General features: G+C 45.2%; 1 protein-coding gene across 1 annotated transcript in view; it reads right to left on the bottom strand.

The window, feature by feature from the left end:
• Positions 1 to 11,640: 11,640 nt before the first annotated feature.
• PPP1R16B (protein phosphatase 1 regulatory subunit 16B) overlaps positions 11,641 to 23,627 on the bottom strand; it is a 60,001-nt gene continuing 48,014 nt past the window's right edge. Inside the window, exons 7-11 of the mRNA XM_066586514.1 lie at positions 21,878 to 22,003; positions 20,358 to 20,433; positions 18,725 to 18,854; positions 14,908 to 15,058; positions 11,641 to 13,021 (exon numbers count right to left, since the gene is read on the bottom strand). Coding sequence (XP_066442611.1) covers positions 12,545 to 13,021; positions 14,908 to 15,058; positions 18,725 to 18,854; positions 20,358 to 20,433; positions 21,878 to 22,003 — 960 coding nt within the window. The 3' untranslated portion in view covers positions 11,641 to 12,544. The remainder of the gene's footprint in view (positions 13,022 to 14,907; positions 15,059 to 18,724; positions 18,855 to 20,357; positions 20,434 to 21,877; positions 22,004 to 23,627) is intronic.

Here is a 23,627-nt window from a genome sequence, read left to right as displayed (position 1 = left end):
CGGAGAGAATAGAAAGACAGAGCTAAAAGAAAACACTAATATTTAGGACGATGAGACAACTAGTGTTGCAGGTGCCCGTCGCCTGATGGCCCTTTTATACGGTAATCTGAGCGATAATTGTCCCGTGTAAACGCACGCAGCGACTGAACGAGAGCTGGTCAGTGTACACAGCAGTCATTCACTTTTGAACGACTGTCTTACAGTGAATGGAGGCAAGCGAGGGAAGAACGCTCCCCGGCCCGCCACAGCTCCATGCCGGCAGTGCTGTGAGCGATGCCAATGATACCCACTCCTGTGTAACAGCTCAGGATAAACATCACTGGGATGAGCTGTTGGGCATAGTTTGTCCGACAACTAGTCCCGTGTAAAAGGACTATTAGTCCCCCTTCATATGAGCGCATGCGTATTTGTGTGTGACTGGGTGTTGCGTTTTTGCAGAATGAATTTTCTTTTTTGCACACGCATCAGCGTAGTCTAGTGTACATTTTGTGCCCGCAAGGCACATACATCCACACAGGCCAAGCAAAAACACCAATTGAAATGGCTAATGAGTCCCAAATGTGTTATTTTTCCACCGAAATTACGCATCTCCTTGCATATTGTGAATGAAGCCATTGAGTTCAATGAGGTCACACTTTTGTGAAGGGGTCCTAAAAAGGAGCCCAACAGTGTCCTAGACACCACCGTCCTCAGCCTGGATGTTCTGCTGAGGACTAACGAATCGGAAGAGCCATTGCAAACCCACAAAGTAATCTGTAACTCGGCAAGGCGCCAGCTATAGCTTAGGTTCTTCTCACCCAAGACTAGCTTGCTACAAATGCTGACCAGGAACCTCACAGTAGTTGCTCTCACTTCCAGGCTCTGACCATGGCTGCGTGGCCTCGTAGTCTTTTATGTCCCAGTAATGAGCTCAGTGTTTTCAGTTGAGCTCACTGGGCCCCACAAGAAAGTCCTGGACTGGATCCCTACTTCACGCAGACTAAGGCCTCAGGTCCACAGGCACGCATGGTGGAATCCTGCAGCGGTTTTCCCCCGTGCCCACAGCCTTGAGGCCAAAAATGACAGCATCCCTATGGGCTTCTGAGCTGCGGATTCCCCACGCTGGAGACATGCGCAGATTTTATACTTAAAATCCGCACGTTGGCATTGGGCCTAAGTGTCTGCTCCCTCTTCCCTGCTTCAGTAGTCCATGTCACCATTACTGAATTCCAACCTTTAGTCAAGTCAGTCAATGGTGCAGCTATGAAGGCAACGCACGAGCATGCAGAGCCCTCTATGCTGGCACGCTCAACAATGACTGCTCACCACGATAGTGATTACCGGCTGGGGTGTCGTGGCTCCCTGGCCAGTAATCACTCAGCGTGGTGCTGCTAGCAGAACTGATCCCGAGTGCACACTCTGACGTCAGTGTGTGCATCTGGGATCATACTGCCTTGACCTCTCTTCCATGGTTCTGCTGGAGGAGTGGAGAAGGAAGGAGGTGTCCGGGCACACACACTTACGTCAGAGTGTGCATCCCGCAGCAGCGACGATAAGAGCAGGCGAGGCACTTAGTCCACAAGGGAGGAGGTAAGTATATTGGTGTTGGGGGGGACAAGGTGGAGGGGTGCTATTAGTAATAGTGCCCCCTGTATCATCCCCAGTAGTAATAGTATAGCTGTTGGTGTCACTATTACTACTGGGACCAATATAAGGGGACACTATGACTACTGGGGCTAATATAGGGGTCACTTTGGGGTTCACTATTACCACTGAGGCCACTGTCGGGATCACTATTACTGTTGAGGCCACTGTGGGGGTCACTATTACTACTGGGAACAATATAAGGGGACGCTATTACTACTGGAGCTAATATAGGGGTCACTATTACTACTGAGGCCACTGTAGGGGACATTATTACTACTGGGGTCACTGTGGGGGGTCACTATTACTACTAGGGCCACTGTGGGGGTCACTATTACTACTGAGACCACTGTGGGTTCACTATTACTACTGGGGTGACTATGGGGGACATTATTACTACTGGGGCCACTATGGGGTCCCTATTACTACTGAGGCCACTATGGGGGTCACTATTACTACTGGGCCACTGTAGGGGCCACTATTACTACTGAGGCCACTCTGCATGTGGCAGCATACCTCAAGTTGACTTAGGGTATGTTTACACATGGCAGAAATGCTGCGGAATGTCTACAGCGGAAATTTCAGTGACAAATTACGCAGCATTTCCGCATCCAAAAAACAGTCAAAATCTGTATCATTGGTGCAGATTTTGACTGGAAATCAGCCGTGTATCCGCAGCTGATTTCTGAAGGCTTCCCGCGTGCTCCCCAGATTATGGTTCCCAGCGGCCTGGTCAGGTGCGCACCGCTGGTCAGGTGAGGGCACTACAGGCTGCTGAGAACCAGAAGCCTGGGAGAGCTGACAGTGGGAGGCTTTCGGAGGAGCTGAGGGGGAGCGCCGCACAGTATAGCTGCGGGTACACGGCTAATTTCCAGTCAAAATCTGCACCAATTCTACCCCAGTGCTCCAGCTAGGAAACAAGCACAGGGCGTTCCTCCCTGTCTGTTTTGGAACAGCCCTGTCCTTTTTATAACAACAGAGGTAAAACCATATGTTGTGATAAAAAAGTGCGTTTGGGGTTGCAATTTGGGCACTTGGTCTCTAAAAGGTTCGCCATCACTGGTCTAGGCCACTTCTGTATGGCCTTCACCTTATTAACTTGAGGCTTGATTACACCTCTGTCAATAACATAGCCAAGGTACTTAGCTTCCTCCAAGCCTACTGCGCACTTCTCAGGGTTTTTTATGGTTAGGCCCACATCCCTTATGGCATCCACGATGGCCTGTACCTTTCCAAGGTGACTTTCCCAATCTGAGCTGTACATAATCACATTATCCAGATGTGCTGCTGAATAACCACAATGGGCCTTTGAAAGGTAGCCGGTGTCCCGTGTAAGCCAAATGGCATGTTTTTGTAGTGAAAGCATCTGTCTGAGGTGGAGAAAGCATTTTTCTCTTTTGCTCTATCAGTTAAAGGTATTTGTCAATATTCTTTTATGAGATCAAGAGCGGTAATGTATCTGGCACCACCCAGTCTCTCAATCAGCTCATCGACTCTTGTTGGCATGGGGTAAGCATCAAACTTGGAAATTTTGTTTAACTTTCTGAAGTCATTACAGAATCTCCAAGTGCCATTAGGTTTAGGAATCAATACAGTTGGACTTGACCACTCAATTTTTGACTCCTCTGTCACCCTTAGCTTCATCATGTCTTTTATCTCAGTAGCAACTGCATCTCTACGTGCTTCCGGTATCCTATACGGTTTAAGATTTACCTTTACCCCAGGTACGGTTATAATGTCATGCTTTATGACATGGGTGCGACTTAGCAGGTCAGAGAACTTGCTTTTGTTTCTCTGGAGAAATTCCTTAGCCTCTTGCTGTTGGCGGACTGGGAGCTTACCGCCTATTCTGACCACGGGAACGGGTGGCTGCTGCTTTACTTTTCTAGCCCCCAAGGCCCTAAAGATTCTCTATTTTTCCAGGGCTTAATTCAATTGACATGGTAATTCTGGTCAAGCTTTCTTTTTTCTGGCTGGTGTACTCTATAATTTACCTCCCTGACCTTCTCTACAACCTCATAGACACCTTGCCACTTAGTGAGAAATTTACTTTTGACTGTGGCCTTCAAGGTCAGGACATGGTCCCCAGCGTAAAAATTTCTAACCTTGGCAGACTGATTATACATCCTGCTCTGGGCCTCTTCTGCTGCCCGCAGGTGTTCTCTACCAATAGGCATTACCATAGCCATGCGGATCTGCATTGGTTGCAAATGCTTAATTATACATTTGTAGGGAGTCTACTCAGTTTCCCATGTTTCCTTGGCTATGTCTAGTAGCCAACTTGAGTGATGACCATAGACTAATTCAAAGTGTGAGGACTCTGTAGAAGCCTGAGGCACCTCCCTAATGAAAAACATCAGGTAATCGACAGTCCTAGTCATCTTTTTCTACCACCTTTTTTAACATCTGTTTTAGAGTCTTATTAAACCTCTCCACCAATCCATCTGTCTCAGGGTGAAACACAGAGGTACATATATGCTTGATTTTAAAGAGGTGGCACAACTCTTTTATTATCTTGGACATGAATTTTGTCCCCTAGTCAGTAAGGATTTCTTTAGCAATCCCGGTCCTGGAAAACATAAGGGACAACTCCTGTGCAATGCTTTTGATGGTAGTATTTTTTAAAAGGAACAGCGTCTGGATAACGCGTAGCATAATCCAGTACAATTAGGATACACTGATTTCCTGCTGCGGACTTGACTATGGGCCCTACTAGATCTATCCCAATCCTTTCAAAGGGTACCTCGATAATAGGGAGAAGCACTAGCGGGCTACAAATGTGTCATGTTAGGTTGTGCTTCTGGGACCTGTGGGTTTCCAGGAGCACATTTCCACAGGTGTGGCATAATTGAGCTGGTTGGGTATGGTGTTCTCCAGCCAGCCAATCACCACTGGTGGTTCCATATAAAAATCAGCCTTCTGGCTGGAGAGAGCTGGTGTTCCTCATTCCCCCTTGTGTTTGCATTCATGCTTGTTGTTCTGTGGGTGTGAGATGCCATACGTTCTGTGTGTCTAAGAAGGTTGCCAAACATGTGGTGTGAACAGTCCTGTTCCGTTGTGCATGCATTTCCATGCTGTGTTAGTGTGAACTGTGTCCTGTGCTGTTTGGATTGTTTACCATCTCTGGGCTAGTTAGGTCCTTAGGTTCCAGTACAGGGCCATCGCCATCCTTATCAGGACGATCGCCCTACTTACAGCCAGGATTCCTTGGGTAGTTCTTTCGTTAGAGTAGGGACTAGCGAGACAACGAGGACCCTTGAAGTGGGTTTGTGGGCTTAAGTTACTTGGCCAATCCACAAACTAATACCTCGTACTTATTATAGCAATTCCATCTGCTTATGTCACTCTGCCTCCTGCCCACTGTTGGTGGGAAGTTATCTTGTTCTACTCCCCCCTCCAATTCATGTGGTTCCTTGCAGCAGTATATGATGATGCAATTCTTTCATGATATGGCGGTATTACTCGGTCACTGAATGATGGCAATCACTATATGTTGCTTTTATTACACCAATGTATGGCAGCACTATTCAGTTGTGGTATGGCGGTACTATATAATGTACACCAACAATAGAGTAACTGAAAGGTCATACAGTGGGTTTTAATCCTACCCCCCCATAGTGGAGATCTTTCAGAAAGGTCATTACGTTAAAAGGGGTTAAAGGGAAACTTTCATGTGGATTTAGGCTTTGTAACTGCTACCAATCTGTCAGTGTGATGTGCTGGAGCTGCTGCTGTAGATGCCAGAGGGACCAGAGGCCAGAATGCAGTGGCTGGAGCTGGGAAGCTGCTGCTGGAAAAGGTGCAACGATCTACAGAGAAATTGCTTGAAGAAGTGCTGCACAAAGCAACCTGGGGTGTCTGCGGCCTGGAACCTGATCGGAGAAAGCAGCAGTGCTAAAAAATATCTGGACTGCAACCAGGAGCCAAGAGGGCGATGTGGTGGAGTTGCGCTTCTGACCTAAGGCAGCCTGGATCAGTTTAAGCAGTAATTTCTGCTCAATGCAATCGTAAGTGGGGCCGGCCTCCATCAGACAGGTGTATACACCACTAGAGGCTAATGCGTTAGTCAGCAGACCTGCTGTGAATTGGGCAAAGGATTTAGTAGGAGGTTGGAGCCATGTAATTTGTGCTGGGGCGTGCTTCAACTCTGGTGATTGGGGCTTGTGGATCCAAATACCTTAAAATGAGTCAAGGTAAGCATTAGTATGATAACTATTGTATCTATGGAGGGGGGTTATGCCATAGATGTTGTACCCTGATATGCAGCGCTGCTCCTGCCTCATATCATGTGATGTATTTAGAGGGCCCTGAATACATCACATTATATCGCTGCCCCTACTCAGTGATCTATTCAACATTTTTGGGGAAATTATCATAATATCCGCTGCTGTATCTTCAACTGAACTAAAGTTGCGCCGCGCCCCGCAATCACGTCCTCTGCTCAGGAAGCATGACTGTATACTGTACTTGTGTGACATTACACTTCTCCTCCTCCTACGGTAGTTTTCACAACTTTCTCCAGTAAGACCATATCTGACACCGCTTGAGGGGAATTCCACAAGCTTCTGTGATTTTGTTCCAATAATGTCTTTGACAAGTTCTCACATCTGCTGCCTTCAGGGGATGTGGAGCCATGGTAAAAATGCCCGAAAAGGGCTTTGTGTATTGTGTGGTTTCTTATTCAGCATGATTTTATGACTTTTCTCACTTCTTGTTTTAGCTTGAGTCCTGGATTGCTGGAGCTTAAAGGGAACCCGTCACAATACCAGAAGGGTTGTTGATCCGGGGATCTTCCAACTGGCGGAGCTGGAGTCAGGTAGGAACTTTTCAAACGCCATAGACTTGTATAGGAGAGCACATGCACGGGACTCTGCAGAGTCAGATTTTGTGCCGTGCACCGACTTGGGACACCGCTGAGTCGCCGGAGTCTGGGGGTATCAAAAAATATATTACCCGGATCTCTGTCACATGCCCTAACAGCACCAGTTTATGGTGCCGAGGGGTCGCGACATGTTCACTCTAAAGGGATAATCTCGAACTTTTACCCCTTGTACTTCTGATGCCTATCCTATCAGGATAGGTCATCAATAATTGATCGTGGGAGTCCACCACTCGGGACCACTAACGATCAGCTGATCTTAGTCTCCCGCACTCATTGCATCCAAGCCAGATGTTGACAGCTCTGTCCACATTGCAGTTTGAGCTAAAAGTGTTATAGAAGGCATAACGCCCATTGAAATCAATGGCAGCTATGTCTTCTATTACCTTTCCAGCTGCATTGAGTACAGAGCTGTCAACATCCTTCTTGGCTGCGGGAGACTGAGATCGGTTGATTGTTAGGGGTCCCAAGCAGTGAGCCCCCGCCAATTAACTACTGATGACCTGTCCTGATAGGATAGGTCATCAGTAGTACAAGGGGAAGATGTCCCCAAATACTCCTTTAACGCATGTGTCAGCTAGAGGTGTAGCAATTGCATTACAAAGGTTTCATTCTCAAAGCTGATATAAAGCTAATTCTTGATGGGGCTTCTTAAGGAGGCGCATCTATAAGACACACAAGGGTTAAAGGGGTTGTCCCGCGCCGAAACGTTTTTTTTTTTTTTCAATAGCCCCCCCGTTCGGCGTGAGACAAACCCGATGCAGGGATAAAAAAAAAAAAACGGGTAGTACTTACCCGAATCCCCGCGCTCCGGTGACTTCTTACTTACCTTGTGAAGATGGCCGCCGGGATCTTCACCCTCGGTGGACCGCAGGTCTTCTGTGCGGTCCATTGCCGATTCCAGCCTCCTGATTGGCTGGAATCGGCACACGTGACGGGGCGGAGCTACGAGGAGCCGCTCTCTGGCACGAGCGGCCCCATTCAGAAGGGAGAAGACCGGACTGCGCAAGCGCGTCTAATCGGGCGATTAGACGCTGAAGATTAGACGGAGCCATGGCGACGGGGACGCCAGCAACGGAACAGGTAAGTGTATAACTTCTGTATGGCTCATATTTAATGCACAATGTACATTACAAAGTGCATTAATATGGCCATACAGAAGTGTATACCCCAACTTTGTTTCGCGGGACTACCCCTTTTTAAGTCATTGAAAAGATAAGGACACCAATGTGCAGCGCACGGCAAGCTTGCCAGACTTTGGTCCCATAATGGCTATATTTCTATAAGGATGTTCTGGCATAAAGCCAAGAATAATGTAATTTACGACTTATATGAATATATGCTGATACTTTGCTCAGATGAATACTATAGCACAGCCTGTAGCTCTTTTTCCTGGATCGTGTAGAGTGATGCTGCCCTCTGCTGGCTGCAGAGATGTTGTGCAGAGATCTTCTTATTCAGCTGCTCCACCTAGAGGGACTGTTGAGAAATGCTTCATTCTCATTCAGGCTGAATTCATACATGCGTATTTGCACACAAAAAATTTGATCGCGCAATACGTAATGAATAGAACCCTTTGATTTCAGTGGCTTCATTTACGTAAGCATATTTTGTTTGCGCCAAAAATAGGCAATATGTTCTATTTTCCTGTGCAGGAAAACAGCACATATTGAACTAATTACACTAATTGCTCATTTCACATAGGTGCAGGCTTTTTTGTGCATGCACACCGTACAGTAACATACTCTGATGCATGCACAAATAGACAACGCCCATTTCGCAAAAATACGAGCAAATATACTTACGCTCAAGTGAATCTGACCTTAGTGCATATGCGAAATTGCACGTGATTCAGCACAACATATTTGTACTACGAGTGATGCTGCCCTCTGCTGGCTGTAGAGATGTTGTGCAGAGATCTTCTTATTCAGCTGCTCCACCTAGAGGGACTGCTGAGAAATGCTTCATTCTCATTTAGGCCGAATTCACACATGCGGATTTGCACCCCAGCTGGCAAGGGGTGGAGAGGGGGAGGGAGTTTAGCAGAGCTAAACTCTCTCTCCCCGTCTGACAGTATTTCGGGCTGCTGCATATATACGAGGGGCTGCTGATAAGTCTTTGAGCTTTGTGTTCTTTTTTTGTTTCTATGGTAACAAATGTTACATCACATGAAATGTGTCTAATATATGTTTCCAAAATGTTGTGTTTGTAGCTTATGGCAACAGTGATCTAGGCACGCGGGAAAACGAAATGGCGGAGTCTAAGGTGATATTCGCAGCCAATGAGAGCAGAGGAGTGATAAAATTCTTGTTTCTGCAGGGAAAGCCCGCAAAGGATATTCATGGTGATATGTCGCAGACATTGGGGGACCAATGCCCTTCATATTCTACAGTTAAGAACTGGGCTGCCAAATTTAAAACGGGCCACTTCAGCACCAACGATGAGGAACGTCCTGGACGACCGAGAGAGGTTGTTGTTCTGGAGATCGTCGATGCTGCGCACAACCCCATACTGGAGAATTGGCGAATTTCAGCTGAAGGAATAGCCGACATCATGGGGATTTCTGGTGAACGTGTTTGTGTCATTATCCATGGACATTGGAACATGAAGGACCTATCTGCAAAGTGGGTCCCCAAATGTTTGACAACAGATCAGAAAAGCATGTGAGGGAAAACTTCCCGGTCCATTTGTCAGCGTTTCCAGACTGATAAGAACTTCCTGGATCCACTGGTCACTATGGATGAGACCTGGATTTATTTGTATGACCCTGAAACCAAGGAGCAGCCAACAGAGTGGAGGCCCAGTGGTTCTCCTCGCCCAAAGAAGTTCAGCCACTAAGGTGATGGTGTCTGTGTTCTGGAATAAGGAGGGCGTGCTGCTAGTGGACTACCTTCACAATGGTTCCACCATCAGTGCAAGGTATCACATTGAACTTTGGGACCAATTGAAGGCAGCTCTGAAGGCCAAAAGGTGCGGCAAGCTGTCCAAAGGAATCTTGTTCCTGCAAGACAACGCCTCGGCTCACACTGCACAAGCAACCACGGCAAAACTGGTGGAGCTAGGCTTCCAGCTGGTTGACCACCCACCTTATTCACCAGATCTAGCTCCCTCCAACTATCATCTGTTTCCAAACCTGAAGAAACACCTCAAGGGGACCAAATTTCACACCATTTCTGATGCCATGGCTGCTACGGATGACTGGTTTGAGGCACCACCGAAATCCTTCTTTTTGCAAGGCTTACAGAACATGGAAAACCGATATAAGAAGTGTGTTGGAATCAGTGGAGAGTATGTGGAATAAATGTAAAGTTTCATCTTCCTATCACGTTCCCTTCTGGGTAATGACAAAGACTTATCAGCACCCCCTCGTATGAGCATATGAATGGGCATTAAAACGTGAGATGCAACCGTGACTTGGTCGCAGCTGCCTCTCGTTCATGCGATTTTTGGCCACGATTCGGCAGTGGTTCATCCTTCTAACCTCAGCAATCACTATGACATAAATTAAAGTGTTCATTCCTATTTCAAGAAGACACACGAATGTCCTTGGTAAAAGCAGCTTTATTACAAAAGGAAACGATGCAGGTTTATTAAATTTCATTTTAAAATGTTTCTATTCTGGGAGTACAAAGTGTATGAGAGCGTTCATCCGGTACACCGTCCTGAGACATGCTGCAGTCCACACAGCGCTGCAGCACACCAACAACCTGCTGCAGCGCTACAACTCCCCATACGCCACTAGTGCTCATGATCACCGCCCTGCTGTTCTGCGGGTGAGATACATTTAGGGTATGTGCACGCATCGCTGATTATGGTGCAGATCTGCAGCAGATTTCACCCTTTCAATTGAACTTAAGGGGTAAAATCTGCTGCAGATCTGCAACGTGCGATCGCACCCATACAGGAGTACTTTGTGGCATTCAGTCATAGGATCATCAGGATCAAGCAGTCATTGGCGCTGCCATCTTGAAGGTTTACCATCCGTAATATTCTGTTCTGCATATACCATTGCTCAAATAGATTTGTCTTCGAATACGTACATCCTTTTCTATATACAATTTCTATATACAGCTTGTTGCTCGTACAGAATGATGTAGCTCTATAAATATTCCTTAGTTTGTACACATTTACATTTCGTCAGTCATTACAAGGGTTTTCTCATTATGGACGTCAATGGCATATTGTTAAATATGCCATCTAGTGGTGGTCCGACTGCTGTAATCTTCGCTTATCACTACACCTAATTGGCAGCAGTACTTATCCTCCTGGTGGACAGCCATAGACATTACAGTCAATGGCGGTCTATACAGCCTCTCGAAAATATTGAGCACAGCCGGCAAGAGACGAAATGGCGCAGTTCTTTCCAAGTACCACCGTTACTTTGTTCTAGTGATCAGTGCGGGTCACAGCAGTCGGGGTCTCTTGTGGAAGTTGTGTTGGCGGAAATATTGGTTGTCACACAACTATAGCAGAAATAGGTCTAACAAAAGAGTAACCAAATTTTCAACAACCCGACAAAGAAGGAGAAAAGGAAGATTTTTATACGGAGTTAAAAAAAAATCAAACAAAACCATTAAAAACTGTCATTGGTATAAAACCAAGTAAAAGCAGTACTCAGAGTGATCCAGTGCTGGGGCTCTGGCCGTCCCCTCCCATCTCTCTGCCTAAAAGTGAGCGGCAATGACTTTTTGTACTGCTCTTGATCACGGTGGCCACTGGCTGGCCGCAGCAGCCACATGCTGTACTCTTGGCATCATGACTTCAATCATGATGGTAATGGCAGGGCATGTGACTGCTGTGGCCACTCACTGGCTGCAGCGTTCACTTACTGGCTGCAGCGGTAACTTGTTGCCCACTCCTGCACAAAAACCAGGAGGATAGTGGAGTGTAAGCAACAAACTGTTGGGAAAAGAAGAGGTACTCACCTGTTTCTTTTTTGTTTTATACCAATGCCAGATGCTCTTATGTTTTTTTAAGGGTTGTCCGCATGCTGCCCAATTTTTTTTTCAGATAGATCCAAATCTGTTAAAATAATAAAACCAGCAATTCTCACCCGTCCTCATCTCTAGCGATCCAGTGATGCAGCCCCGTGGTCCTCCCAGTGTTTCTTTTGTAACGGCTACCACCTGACCCTGGCAACGAACCAGAGGCCACAGCGTCAGGTGCCGTTCTCTTGGCATTACCACTCAGATACTGGGAGTCATGATGCCAGGAGAACGGTACCTGATCACTGCGATCCCAAGCGGTCAGATGGTAGCCATTCCTAAACAAACACCAGGAGGACCGCGGGGCTGTAGTGCTGCATTTCCGGGGGTGAGGACACATAAGTTCTGCTGCTTTCATTATTTTAACAGATTTAGCTGTATTTTTTTTTCAATTTGTTTAACACCCAGCAACCCCTTTAACCGTGGATAACCCCTTAAAGAATTCTCCAACCCCTATTTTTTTTAAAAAAAACTTGCTCCAGGCAGAGGAGAAACTAAAAAGTAATACTCTCCACAAGCGGTTCCGTTCTGCTTGTGTCTGGCTCCCCACTGCTCTTTACTTCCTGCTACAGCGATGACATCACCAACACTGGGGACATGTGACTGCTGCAGCCAATCATGGACTCACTTCATCTAGTGGCCAGTGATTAGCTGCAGTGGTCACTTGATCTTGCGTTGGTATGTCATCACTGCTGCAGCAGGGGACCGGGTAAGGTGTGTATGGTGATTTTATGTTTTTTCCACCACCCTGAACAAGTGTCAAAAATATTTGGGGTCTGGAAAAACCCTTTACGTTTATGTCATCCCTTTATTACATATGTGACTGTCTGTAGACTCCCTGCTTTCTATCCAGGTAGGTATGACTCCAATCTATGTACATTTTATAATGCCCATTATATACAGATCTTCATAATTCTGTGTACACATACATGTAACTCAACATATGTACAGTTCAGATATTTTACATACATTTCTACACAGATCTGAATGTATACACAAAACCCATGCTCTGCGTATAACACAGATACAATACTCTGCAAATACTGTACATCTGCAGTTAGGACAGCCGACAACAACGCAACATCCTACCCGCTTCTTCTCCTTCATCATCAACTGGAGACTTTAGCCGCAAAATTGGAGGGTCTCCACTGGTTGGCGTGTAGTATACAGGGGTCCCATTAGAGCACCATGGTGGAGTCCCAGGGTCACTAGAGTAATCTATGCTTCCAGATCCCAGCAACTCGCTAGTACTCCTGGCTAGATACCGCCCCTGCTTGGCTGCCATCCTCTGTCTTTTTAGCTCCGAAAGGGTAAGAGGTGCCTGGTCCAGGATCCCACTCCATATAGGACTTTGTGAATACGAGGTCAAGGAGTGGTTGCTGTTACCGTTGGTTAGTTGGGTGGGGACTGGTGAATCGGTAATGGTTTGGGAACAATAGAAAGGAGGTAGTGGGGAGCAGTACCCATTTCGGTATGGAGGTTCTGGAAAGGTCTCTGGAGATGACAGGACTGAGTTAAGATCCACAGAATCCCTCTGTAAAGAAGATAGATATAGAAAATTATAGACTGATGTTCTCAACATAGGGTTTGGGTCTCCTCATCAATCATTCATCTGAGTTCCAACTCACTTGAGTTTGTATCAAAAATGACCAACATATATATTCATAGAGGCGTTACGTGAAGCTCTTGAGCTTCAATGCTAAATCGGTAACAGGTCCCCCTTTACTGTTCCATCTATAATACTGGTGTCTTCTAATGTGGTAGATGAGCATTTGCTCCTTCTCAGCCAGCAAGGTATGAAGATCACTGCTGCCACATATTCTCCTCTAGCTACTTCTCTGTATATTACAGTCGCTATCAAAATTATTCACACTCCACCCCATTGAAAATTAGGTATATCTTCCAAATTTACAAACTATCAGCAAAAAAACAATCAACCAAGAGCAATTTAAGAACTCAACACAAGTGCCGGTAATATAACAAATGGTTTCTCCAAATTCAACACAGATTGCCACTTTTAATGACTACTGCAATCTCAGAACTAGTCAATCCCTTCATGACAAGTGTCCTCAGTACTTAGTAGATTATACGTTTCTGTTATGACTTGCTGGAAATGTGATACATAGCCAGACACCAACATTGCTGAGGAACCTTACCGACTTCCTCATGTACAGTGGCCTCCAGTTCACTAATATTCTTGGGTTTATATGCTGCAACGGCCTTCTTCACAACCCATCAAAGATTTTCTGTTGGGTCTAAGTCAGAGAGCTCTGACGGCCACTCTGGAAACTTCCAAGACTTCTGAAAACAAGTTTCGGTGGACCTTGATGTATGCTTGGGATCATTGTCCTGCTAGAAGGCCTCAGCTTTGTCACAGATGGCTTGATGTTTCCTCTTAGGATTTCCTGATACCTGATTGAATCCATCTTGCTCTCCATTCACTGCAGATTTTCAATGTCAGAGGAAGCAAAGCAGCCCCAGACCATCACCGGGCCGCCGCCATGCTTCACTGCAGGCAGGATGTTCTTTTCAGCGTATTCTTCATTCTTCCTCCTCCAGATGTACCACTGATGCATAGGCCCAAAAAGCTCCAGTTTTGGTTCATTGCTGTACAGAACTGAATCCCAAAACTTCTGTGGCTTATTTATATGGCTTGGAGGAGACTGAAGCTGACTGTGATTGTGTTTTTGGGTCAATAGAGGTGTACTTCTTGGAGTTCGGGAATGGTTTTAGGGCTTTAACAGATGAACGTATGCATAAATACGCTTGCCACAATGGAGCATATTTGCACATGAACAAGAGTTGTCTGCAGAGTCACATCCTTCCCCTTGATTTTTTCTCCATTCATTTCAATGGGGCTGAGGGAAACACCTCCATGCTTGCCGCTCGCCTATCTCCAGCAATCCTATTGAAAATGAATGGAGTGGAAGTGTGCTTGCATGACTGGTGCTCTATTCAATCTCCTCCTCACTGTGGGGGGAGCAACAAGCCCCAATGAGGAGGACAGGGAACATGGGACTCTTATTCTTGGGATTGTGGGGGTATTAGTGGTGAGACCACCACCAATCAGCAAGCTATGCTCTATCCTGTGGGTAGGGAATAACATGAAATTCTGGTTAACCCCTTTAAATACCTTTGCTTTGTTGATGTGTTTTCCTATTCCTTGATGCTCCTCCATAGTACCATATATTCTGCAAGTGTGTGAGTTCAAATTGCTACCAAGCAACCAATTTCCTGTCCAGGTGATTATCATTTCCTTGATACATAGAAGTAGTTACAATCTATCTGCTTTAAGATTTAATCATATTTATGGTACACGGTTATGCTAATTTTCCTCCTACTTTGGCACTTCGGAAAAAAGAAGTTATTAAGACTTTCAATTTTCCCTTCATCCATTGTTTGCTTCAACTCAGTTCTTACCCTTTGCATGTCAGGACTGCCTTCTTCCTCATCTTGCGTCCCCTCAGTATCTCCTGCAGAGGCGAGGCACTGCCACACCACTGCCTCCTTCTCGTACTCCCGCCGGTACATATTCGTTCTCTCTGACAAGCTGGCACGTCGTACCACCTTCCTGGAAGATAAGAAGACTGTCAGAGAGCTACAATCAAATGTGTATTGTAACTGTTTGTAGATAGATAGATTGATTGATTAGATACCACCCCTTCATTAGAATAGTCAGCATATATTCATGCCACATTTGCCCTTTAACTGTTACTTCAATGGAAATATGTGACTGTCTGTGGTTTCCCTTCCTTGATAGCAGCTGATCATGGGCTACATACCTTCACACCTGCTGTCAGGACTGGAACCAGGAACCTCCTGCACTCCCAGCAGTAGCCCCTCTTATTGAGCTATCCAGCCTGTGGACAGTTCCCCTGCATAACTCTCAGCCTTGTTCCCTAATTCTGGTTATCTAGCTCTGGCCTCCTAGTCCTAACCCTGCCTGTGCCCTTGATTGCACTTTCTATAAAGGCCTGGCCCTGCCACTCCCTCAGTTCATGATTATTCTGCTCCCCAGCATTTGATCCAACTTCTCTTCTGCCTGCTATTGCAACAAGACTTCCCAATATCGACTTCTGGCTTCCCTCCTGACTACATTACCTGCCTCAGACCTCTGTACTGCATACTGAGACTTCCTGATACCGACTTCTGGCTTTCTTCCTGACTACAATACCCATCTTATCCATCTGTACAGTGACCTGAGGTTTCAAGATAACGACTCCTGGCTATCCTGACTACTCTTCAGTGACCTGCAAGGCTACTACACCCATTGCTCCTATCCAGCGCTGTTAAGATACTACAGCTGCATTCTGGCTGATTCCTCTGATGGTTCTATTTTTGCTTTCCCCATTGGCCTGGAATGTCTCCCTTTACTTTCAGAGCCCAATACTAAACCTTTATCAGTAGGCAATCTCCACCACCCAGTGTCAATCAAGTGTCATTTCAGCCATTTTCATTGGTAGTTGGAGACCGCCCACTTGACAATGAGCTAGTATCAGGTTTTGAAATAGTGCCATTGTGAGTATATGGGGGGTCTAAATAAAAAATAAAAACATCAGTGGAAACAATGGGGATGTGTCTGTAAAGATTTGCAGCCCATCCCGCTTATAAGACGATATAACAGGTTATCGTTAAAGTGACCCTCTGGCGCTGAACAAACAAAGATAGCTGCACCACTTTTCTGACTACCTGATGCACATTATGTATTAATATACATCGTTAGTCTAAGATACTACATGTTGCTTTGATTGACCAGTGCCACCTACATGAGCAATGAGCAGTGCTGGCTAGTTAGAGCAGCATGTAGTATCTTTGTCATGTATGTTTAGACTTACCAATGCAACTGAATATGATTACTTCTGGAGCTAAACACATGGTCAGATAACAGGAAATCTAAAGTCAAATGTAGGAGACTAGAATGGACTGAGGTAAAGGTGACAAGGTACCGCCTAAACTGTCTAAACCAGACTGATCACTGAGAAGGAGCACCCATCCTGAAAAGGGTGACCCAGCTGCAGGAGAAAAGCCAAGTCTTAAATCCAAGAGGAAGAAGCGACTGAGAGTGCTGAACACTAAGCCACAGAGCACTAGAAAACTAGACATGGAATACAGAAAACTGAACACAGAACCACTCATCGCTGACTAGGAATACTAGAAATATAACCAGCATCCTTTGCAGAAAGGTGCCTGTTCAAATAGCCTCATAGAGCAACTGATAGGCTGACTGACCTGAAAGACATCCCAGCCAGCCTATCAGAGCTGGAACTGAAAGGAGAAGTTAATCCCTCGGCTTCCAGGCTAAACTGCACATGCGCTGGCAGGTGCATCCCATGCTCCAGCGCTGACACTGTGATGTCACCCCAGACTGACGCCAGTAATCAGGAAGTCATGGTGCTGTTGAAGCGGTGACAGTCCTAGACTACCGATGCCTACTAATGCACTGTGTGCATCAAGTAGTCAGAGAAGCAGTGTGACCATCTATGTTTGTCCAGGACTTGGGGCTTGCTTTAAAGCTAGGGCTAGATATACAGTATGTTTCCATTGGTATGCAACAGAGACCTCATTTCTCAAGTTATCTAAAAAGTAAAGTTTTCCTTTCCGGCAGCTTCGATGCCTGAGGCCCATATTGTATTGCATTGCATTGAGGCCATAGACTAAATCCTAGGTGCAATCCAGCAGTGACCATCATCTGGCAGTATAATATTATCATTGCTTTCCTAGGGCTCCTACTATATAACGCTTCCTTGAGCAGCTACTTTTGATCTTGGAGTGAGGCAGCATTTATAATTGTGTTACTTTATTATATGTCTATGTTCTTGTTTCATGTAGATAAGCTATTGAATAGCACGGTTAACCAGCTGCATCCTATAATAACAGGATGTTGCTTTTAATTTGTTTTGCACCTATTTCGACTAATTATATATTGTAGACGGAGGATAAAAAGACTGAATAGAGCCGTGGGGAGTCTGCCTGACCTTCACCTTTCAGATATTGCTTCATGAATAAAGCATCTGTTCAAAACGTGTAGTTTCTGTTAATATGAAAAAGCACTTGGATGCATAAGATGTACCACCGATCCATATTCTTCTCACATGAATTAGTGCTGCAATATCTAGAATACTAGTTGCAGAATACAACTTTTTTTCTACCTTGTTTCCCCGAAAATAAGACGTGTCTTATATTAATTGGTAGCTATATTTATTTCTTTATCATTACTAAGTTATGAAAGTGCCCCAAAAATTACGACTTTAAACCAGCCATACTCTAGAGATTCTTGATGATCTGCTAACAGCTTTTCGGGATCCACACAAGTAGGATGGACACCTGCTAAAGCCAGATGTCCATCATGGTAGACTTTCTTGGCCTTTGAAATACATTTGTGCCAAATAACATGTAAGCCAAGTGTATCGTCTCACACATGACATACCTATATGGAGTGGGATCCTGGACCAGACCTACCATGAACCAGCCATGTTGGCACTCTAGACATATTTGGCTTTTGTTGTCTATGGAGCATAGGGTGGTCATGACTGGAATGGGCTATCTAGTGTTAACATTAATATATTAGGTGGTAGTGGCTCTGATGGGTGGGCGAGAGTAATAACCTATTTACAATGGAGGATTTTCTGCTGGTAACGAGTGCCTAATGACGATATTTCAAATTAATCAGACTTGGTTATACTCCATTTACATGGAGCAATCAGCAGAACTATATGTGCCTGAGTGATCGTTAGTGCAATCATTCAGTGACATACAGTCAACGATCATAAAGCACTTTCTTATTTGTTGGCTAGGCATGTTTTGATGGGGCATTGATTAGGAATGAGCAGTGGAAAGTGCAAGTGTTTACCCTATCATCAGGCTATGTAAATGGGCCCTTGGGAATATCTGTTAGAGGGCTGGTATTGAGGGAGTTGAATTTATGGAGTTTATTTGGGGTGGTAAGAAATCAGCCATTTATTAAGTAGGCTTTAAATTTTTAAAGTCACATTTCTGGCCTAGAGACACAAAGATGGCCACCACGCTTCTCTATGTGCATCGGTAGTCTAAGACACTACATGCTGATCTGACTGACCAATGCTTCTGATATGGGCAGCAATAGTCAATCAAAGCAGGTGTAGTGTCTTAGACTAATGCTGAATACTAATACACAGTGTGCATCAGATAGCCAGAGAAGCTGGTGCGGCCATCTTTGTTAAGGGTCATTTTAATAACTGAGCACCCCTATCTTACTGACCCGTGACTCCCAGTGCTGGAGCTCCTGCGGCTTAGAGAAGACTTGTTCTTCTGCTGAGATTTCATTATGAGGTCATGTTTGTGCTTCAGCTCCAGGAGCAAAGAGCGGAGGTCCTCGTCCTCACACAGATCTGGGGACCAATTATAGAGACATTGATGTTAAGACACAATACAAGAGGGACACAACCACAGAAACCGTTCATCCTTCACAAATGGTGGACATGTTTAGTCCTCTACACGTCATCCTGAAACTAGGATTAAAACTTTTTTTTATGTTTCCATCAATGGGATTGTATGAGGACTTGTTTCTTGCAGGATGATCTGTGGTTTCTATTGGTACCATTTTGGGGTACATGACACTTTTTGATCACTTTTTACTACTTGGAGATAGGGTGATCAAACAAAGTGCAATTCTGTTGTTGTGTATTAATTTTTTGACGACATTCCCCATGCAGGATAAATAACACATATTGATAGATCAGACTTTTATGGAGGATGACAAATATGCCTTGTTTTTTTTATTTCTGTTTTAATTTTCTTAATTATAAATATAGGAAAAGTTTTTTTTTTTACAATTTTTTTTTGTCCCCGTAGGGCACTTGAACTTGTGATTGTTTAGTTGCTTATACCATGTACTGCTATACATCTGTACTGCAGTATATAATATTTCTTCCGGCATACTATTAGGACATGCCACAGGCCCATCTTAATAGGCAGAGATACACGGCAGCTCTGGGAACCTACAGTAGGTCCCCAGCTACCATGAGAACCAAAAAGAGCCTTGCAATTTCATATTGAGGTGGGGGTCATTTGCGACTTCTGAACTCTGATCGAGGCATTTAAATGCTGCTGTCAGAATTCTTAGATGCATTTAAAGGGTTAATGGCCATGATGGATGTGAACGCTGATCGGAGCGTTTACAGGCAGGTATCAGTTGTCAAAGACAGCCAATACCTGCCATGTATGGAGTGGGTTTGGCTCTCAGGCCTGCTCCATACCGCTAGAGGGCGAATATGCACGCCCTTTAGCATCAGGGGGTTGTGACCCTCTTGCGTTCTTGCTGTGTGCTGAGATATTGGTGCGCGGTACGCCAGCACACACACAGTTACATGATCAGGCCTTCGAAGGAGACTGAAGTTTGAAAATGTACAAATAAGTAGATTATTCTTAATAAATGAATTCCATCTTCGTTGGCTTCCTCCTCGTATGTGATTGATACAAGAATGTCCATAAATCCAGTTGTCCACTAAAAGGAGGAAAGGCACTTCTAAAGGGATCAAGTGCTCAAAAGGGATTACATTATAAGTAGAGATGAGCGAGCATACTCGCTAAGGACAACTACTCGAGCGAGTATTGTCCTTAGCGAGTACCTGCCCACTCGGAAGAAAAGATTCAGGTGCCGGCACGGGTGAGCGGTGAGTTGCGGGAGTGAGCAGGGGGAAGCGGGGGGAGAGAGAGATCTCCCCTCCGTTCCTCCCCACTCTCCCCCGCCACTCCCCGCCCGCCGCCGGCAACCAAATCTTTTCTTCCAAGCGAGCAGGTACTCGCTAAGGACAATGCTCTCTCGAGTAATTGTCCTTAGCGAGTATGCTGGCTCATCTCTAATTACAAGATGTATACAAGTCTAAACTCACCGAGAGGAGTTTCATCGAGGGACGTCTTACTGCTCAAACTGGCACCATGTGACACTAAAATCTCAGCCACATAGATCTGCAAAGGAATTAGGAAGGAATTAGGTCAATCACACAGGACGAAAATGCTAAAGAAAAATGTCACATTTCCATAAATATACAGTAGTATGTCATGTTGGGAATTGCCTTCTTTAAGAAATGCCTTTGCCATCTCTCAACAGAGGGAACAAATATCCGGGTTCCAGACTATAGTCAACAGCGTCCATACTGATAGATTCAGAGCCAGTTGTGGGGAATTAGTATTTTCTGTCTTTATAGGGCAATACTGCTTAAATTGAATGGTTGCAAGTTATGGTAGGTATTTAGGTTCATGTGAAGGTGCATGCACATAGCATGCTATATAAGCACATAGCATGCTGAAGAAGGTGAACTCAGTCTGGTGTAAAGTTATAAGGGAAGGCCCAATAGAGAAATAAACCAGCTTTGCGATGTCTACACACTACACAAGGTTCAGCTGTACAACTAGTTGGAGAAAGTTTTGCACACTTCAGAGCAGAGCGACCTCCTTTGTCAGGGATTAGTCTAACACTACGCTCCTTGGAGATGTGAATGTGTCACTCACCATGGCCGAGGAGGACCTCTAGAACATAATGATGAATACCACCAGACTAACACTACAGCATGGATTTGGAATAATGGGAAGGGGACAAGTGGGTCTCAAGAAGTCTTTCATTTATATTCAAGACAATAAATTGAACCCTTAGAGGGAACCTGTCACCACCACCTACTGTATGAGCACCATAAACTAAGTTATGGTGCTCACAGGCCAGGTTCCAAGAGTCCAAGGTGTATTTTTTATACTCACCTGGCTCACTGTTTCCGCAAAGTCACTCGTGTAAGTTGGCACCAGCTGAACTTCAACCCCGAACTCCTCAGAACCTGCCCTATGAGAACCATAATTTAATTTATGGTGCTCATAGGTGGTGACAGGTTCCATTTAAGACCACTACGCACATTAGGGAAAAGTTATCCAAACCTGACTATTTTGGTGGGATTGACAACTATCATATGTCTATGGGGGTCTCCTGACTCTTCCCTGACTGTTAATGTTATGGGAAAGAAGGATCAGGCATACTGAATTTCATCGTTTGATCCTTTTTGCTCCCCATGGAGATAAGCCACCACCGGAGCGGCCTGGCAGCAGCTTACACTCCTCTGCCTACTGAAAACCCATGAACGTTTGACCGAACCAAGTGTTCAGGCGTATGGAGAAGTTGGGAAAATATCTGTCAGCCAAATGAATATTCGGCCAACTGTCATTAAAGGTGTGGAGGTGCCTTTAAGGGGTTCTCCGAGGATCTTTAAAAATGTAGGCAATAACATTAATATGATAAAATAAAATCTAATACTGACCTGTTAAATCCCCCACTGCTCTGGCAGTCCCCACTAGTCTTCGCTTTCCTGCAGCGATGATGTACCACCCCAAACCCCTTTAACATATGTTATAGTCTTACAGTCCTTACCTGTCCCCAAAAGGCAGCAGCATGAAGTGGTTCCCACATGTCGGGATCTGTAAGATCTACACAAGCCCCATTTTCAAGCAGTGTTTCTGCCACTTCTGCAAAACCCCTGGAAGCTGCAACATGGAGCTGTAGGAAGAGAAAACCTCGGTTAAAGGGAACTTCTCATCATGTTTGAACCCCATAAACTGTGTTATGGGGCTCAAAGATGATCAAACGGGAAGTCTGGGGAGCTGTGTGTCACATTCATGTGGCTTCCCGTTCCAGCGCTGTGTCTCCATGAAGTCCGCACGCAATAATAGCTTGACTCTTTCTGTGCATGCAACTCTGATAGAGATGTGGATACAGACAGAGTGGGGACACAGTGCTGGAACGGGACGCTCGGTGAGAGTGTGCAACATTCACTGACGTCACTGCAGGTGGAAAAAGCCACCCAAAATGAGGAGGATGGGGAAGACGGGACCCCTGTTATTGGGTCGGTGGAAGTTCCATCGGCTGGACCCCCACCAATCTATCAGTTTTTACCCACACTGACAAGCGCTCAGGGTAATATTCTCATTGACTATAATGGATCCTTCTGAGGTCTGTGAAATAAATAGATAAAAAATACAGCCGTCTGAATAAAGTGTAAGACTCTGTTCACATCTGTATCAGGGCTTCCATTTATAACCGAAGCCTTCATGTTCTCCAGGATCCACCATTCAGTGGATACCAATAATACCTGATGACCCCCAATAATTCACAAAAGGGTCTGAGGGTTCTGATGTTTTGATGGCAAGAATTAGCATTGCATGCTGCGCTATTCCTGTCACAGTGGTGACTTGAATTAAAAAATATAATTTTTATTTTGAACTTTTTAAAAATGCACATATAGGGGCACAACACATAAAACAACAAAAACAAAAAAAGTAAGTAAGGGGCGTGGTAAATACCATCCAACCACACCGTCACTAAAGATGGGCATCCAATTGTGCTGTGTGTGTGGGTGTTTGTGTGATCTGGTCACCGGCGACCACGAAGTTTTTTTGTCCTGCTTAAAGCCGGTAATGTATGAGGCAGGGGTATATTGGTACTTGGGGTTTGTAAGATTATCCCCAGTTGTTTTGGTCTTTTTTATTTATAAAGCCCACACACCATAGATGGATGCAATTTTTAGTGATTTGAACGTTCGTATCCCCAGGTGAGGAAAAGGAGAGAAGCACTAGCCCCCTGCTTCTCTATAGAGAACACCCCGTTCACCAATCTGCTGCTTCTTTGGCTATCACATAAACAGACTAGTGGTTTACTAGCCTGTTACGTGTAGGAGCTTATCTAACAGAACCCGCCCGAGTTTCTTTTCCCAGAGTGTCAGAATTGACAGAAGAATTCCCTAGCCTACCATCTGGGCTATGGACACCAACTTTTGTTATTTTCATCTTGTATTCATCCTTTTCTTCTGTCAATTCTGACACTCTGGGAAAAGAAACTCGGGCTAGTGCTTCTCTCCTTTTCCTCACCTGGGGATATGTGTCCTGAATAAGCACAGGCACAAAAACCCTTGCGATACCGGCTTAGCGTCCCAGTATGCATATTGCATAGGACGAACCGGCTATCCAATCTCTGGACAGAGACGGATTGCTCCAATACTACTTTACTCACAGCATAATACTGGATCCCTATGGTATGTTTCTGTGAGTAGTAGCAGCTTGAACATTCCCGTATCAGTCCTGAACACCCCACGCCAGACATTCGCATTCAAGGCTGATTTGGGTCA

This window comes from Eleutherodactylus coqui, chromosome 13, assembly GCF_035609145.1.
Source record: "Eleutherodactylus coqui strain aEleCoq1 chromosome 13, aEleCoq1.hap1, whole genome shotgun sequence".
NCBI classification, from domain to species: Eukaryota; Metazoa; Chordata; class Amphibia; order Anura; family Eleutherodactylidae; genus Eleutherodactylus; species Eleutherodactylus coqui.
The sequence above is the reverse complement of the archived record's forward strand: the minus strand, read 5'-3'. Positions and strand labels throughout refer to the sequence as shown.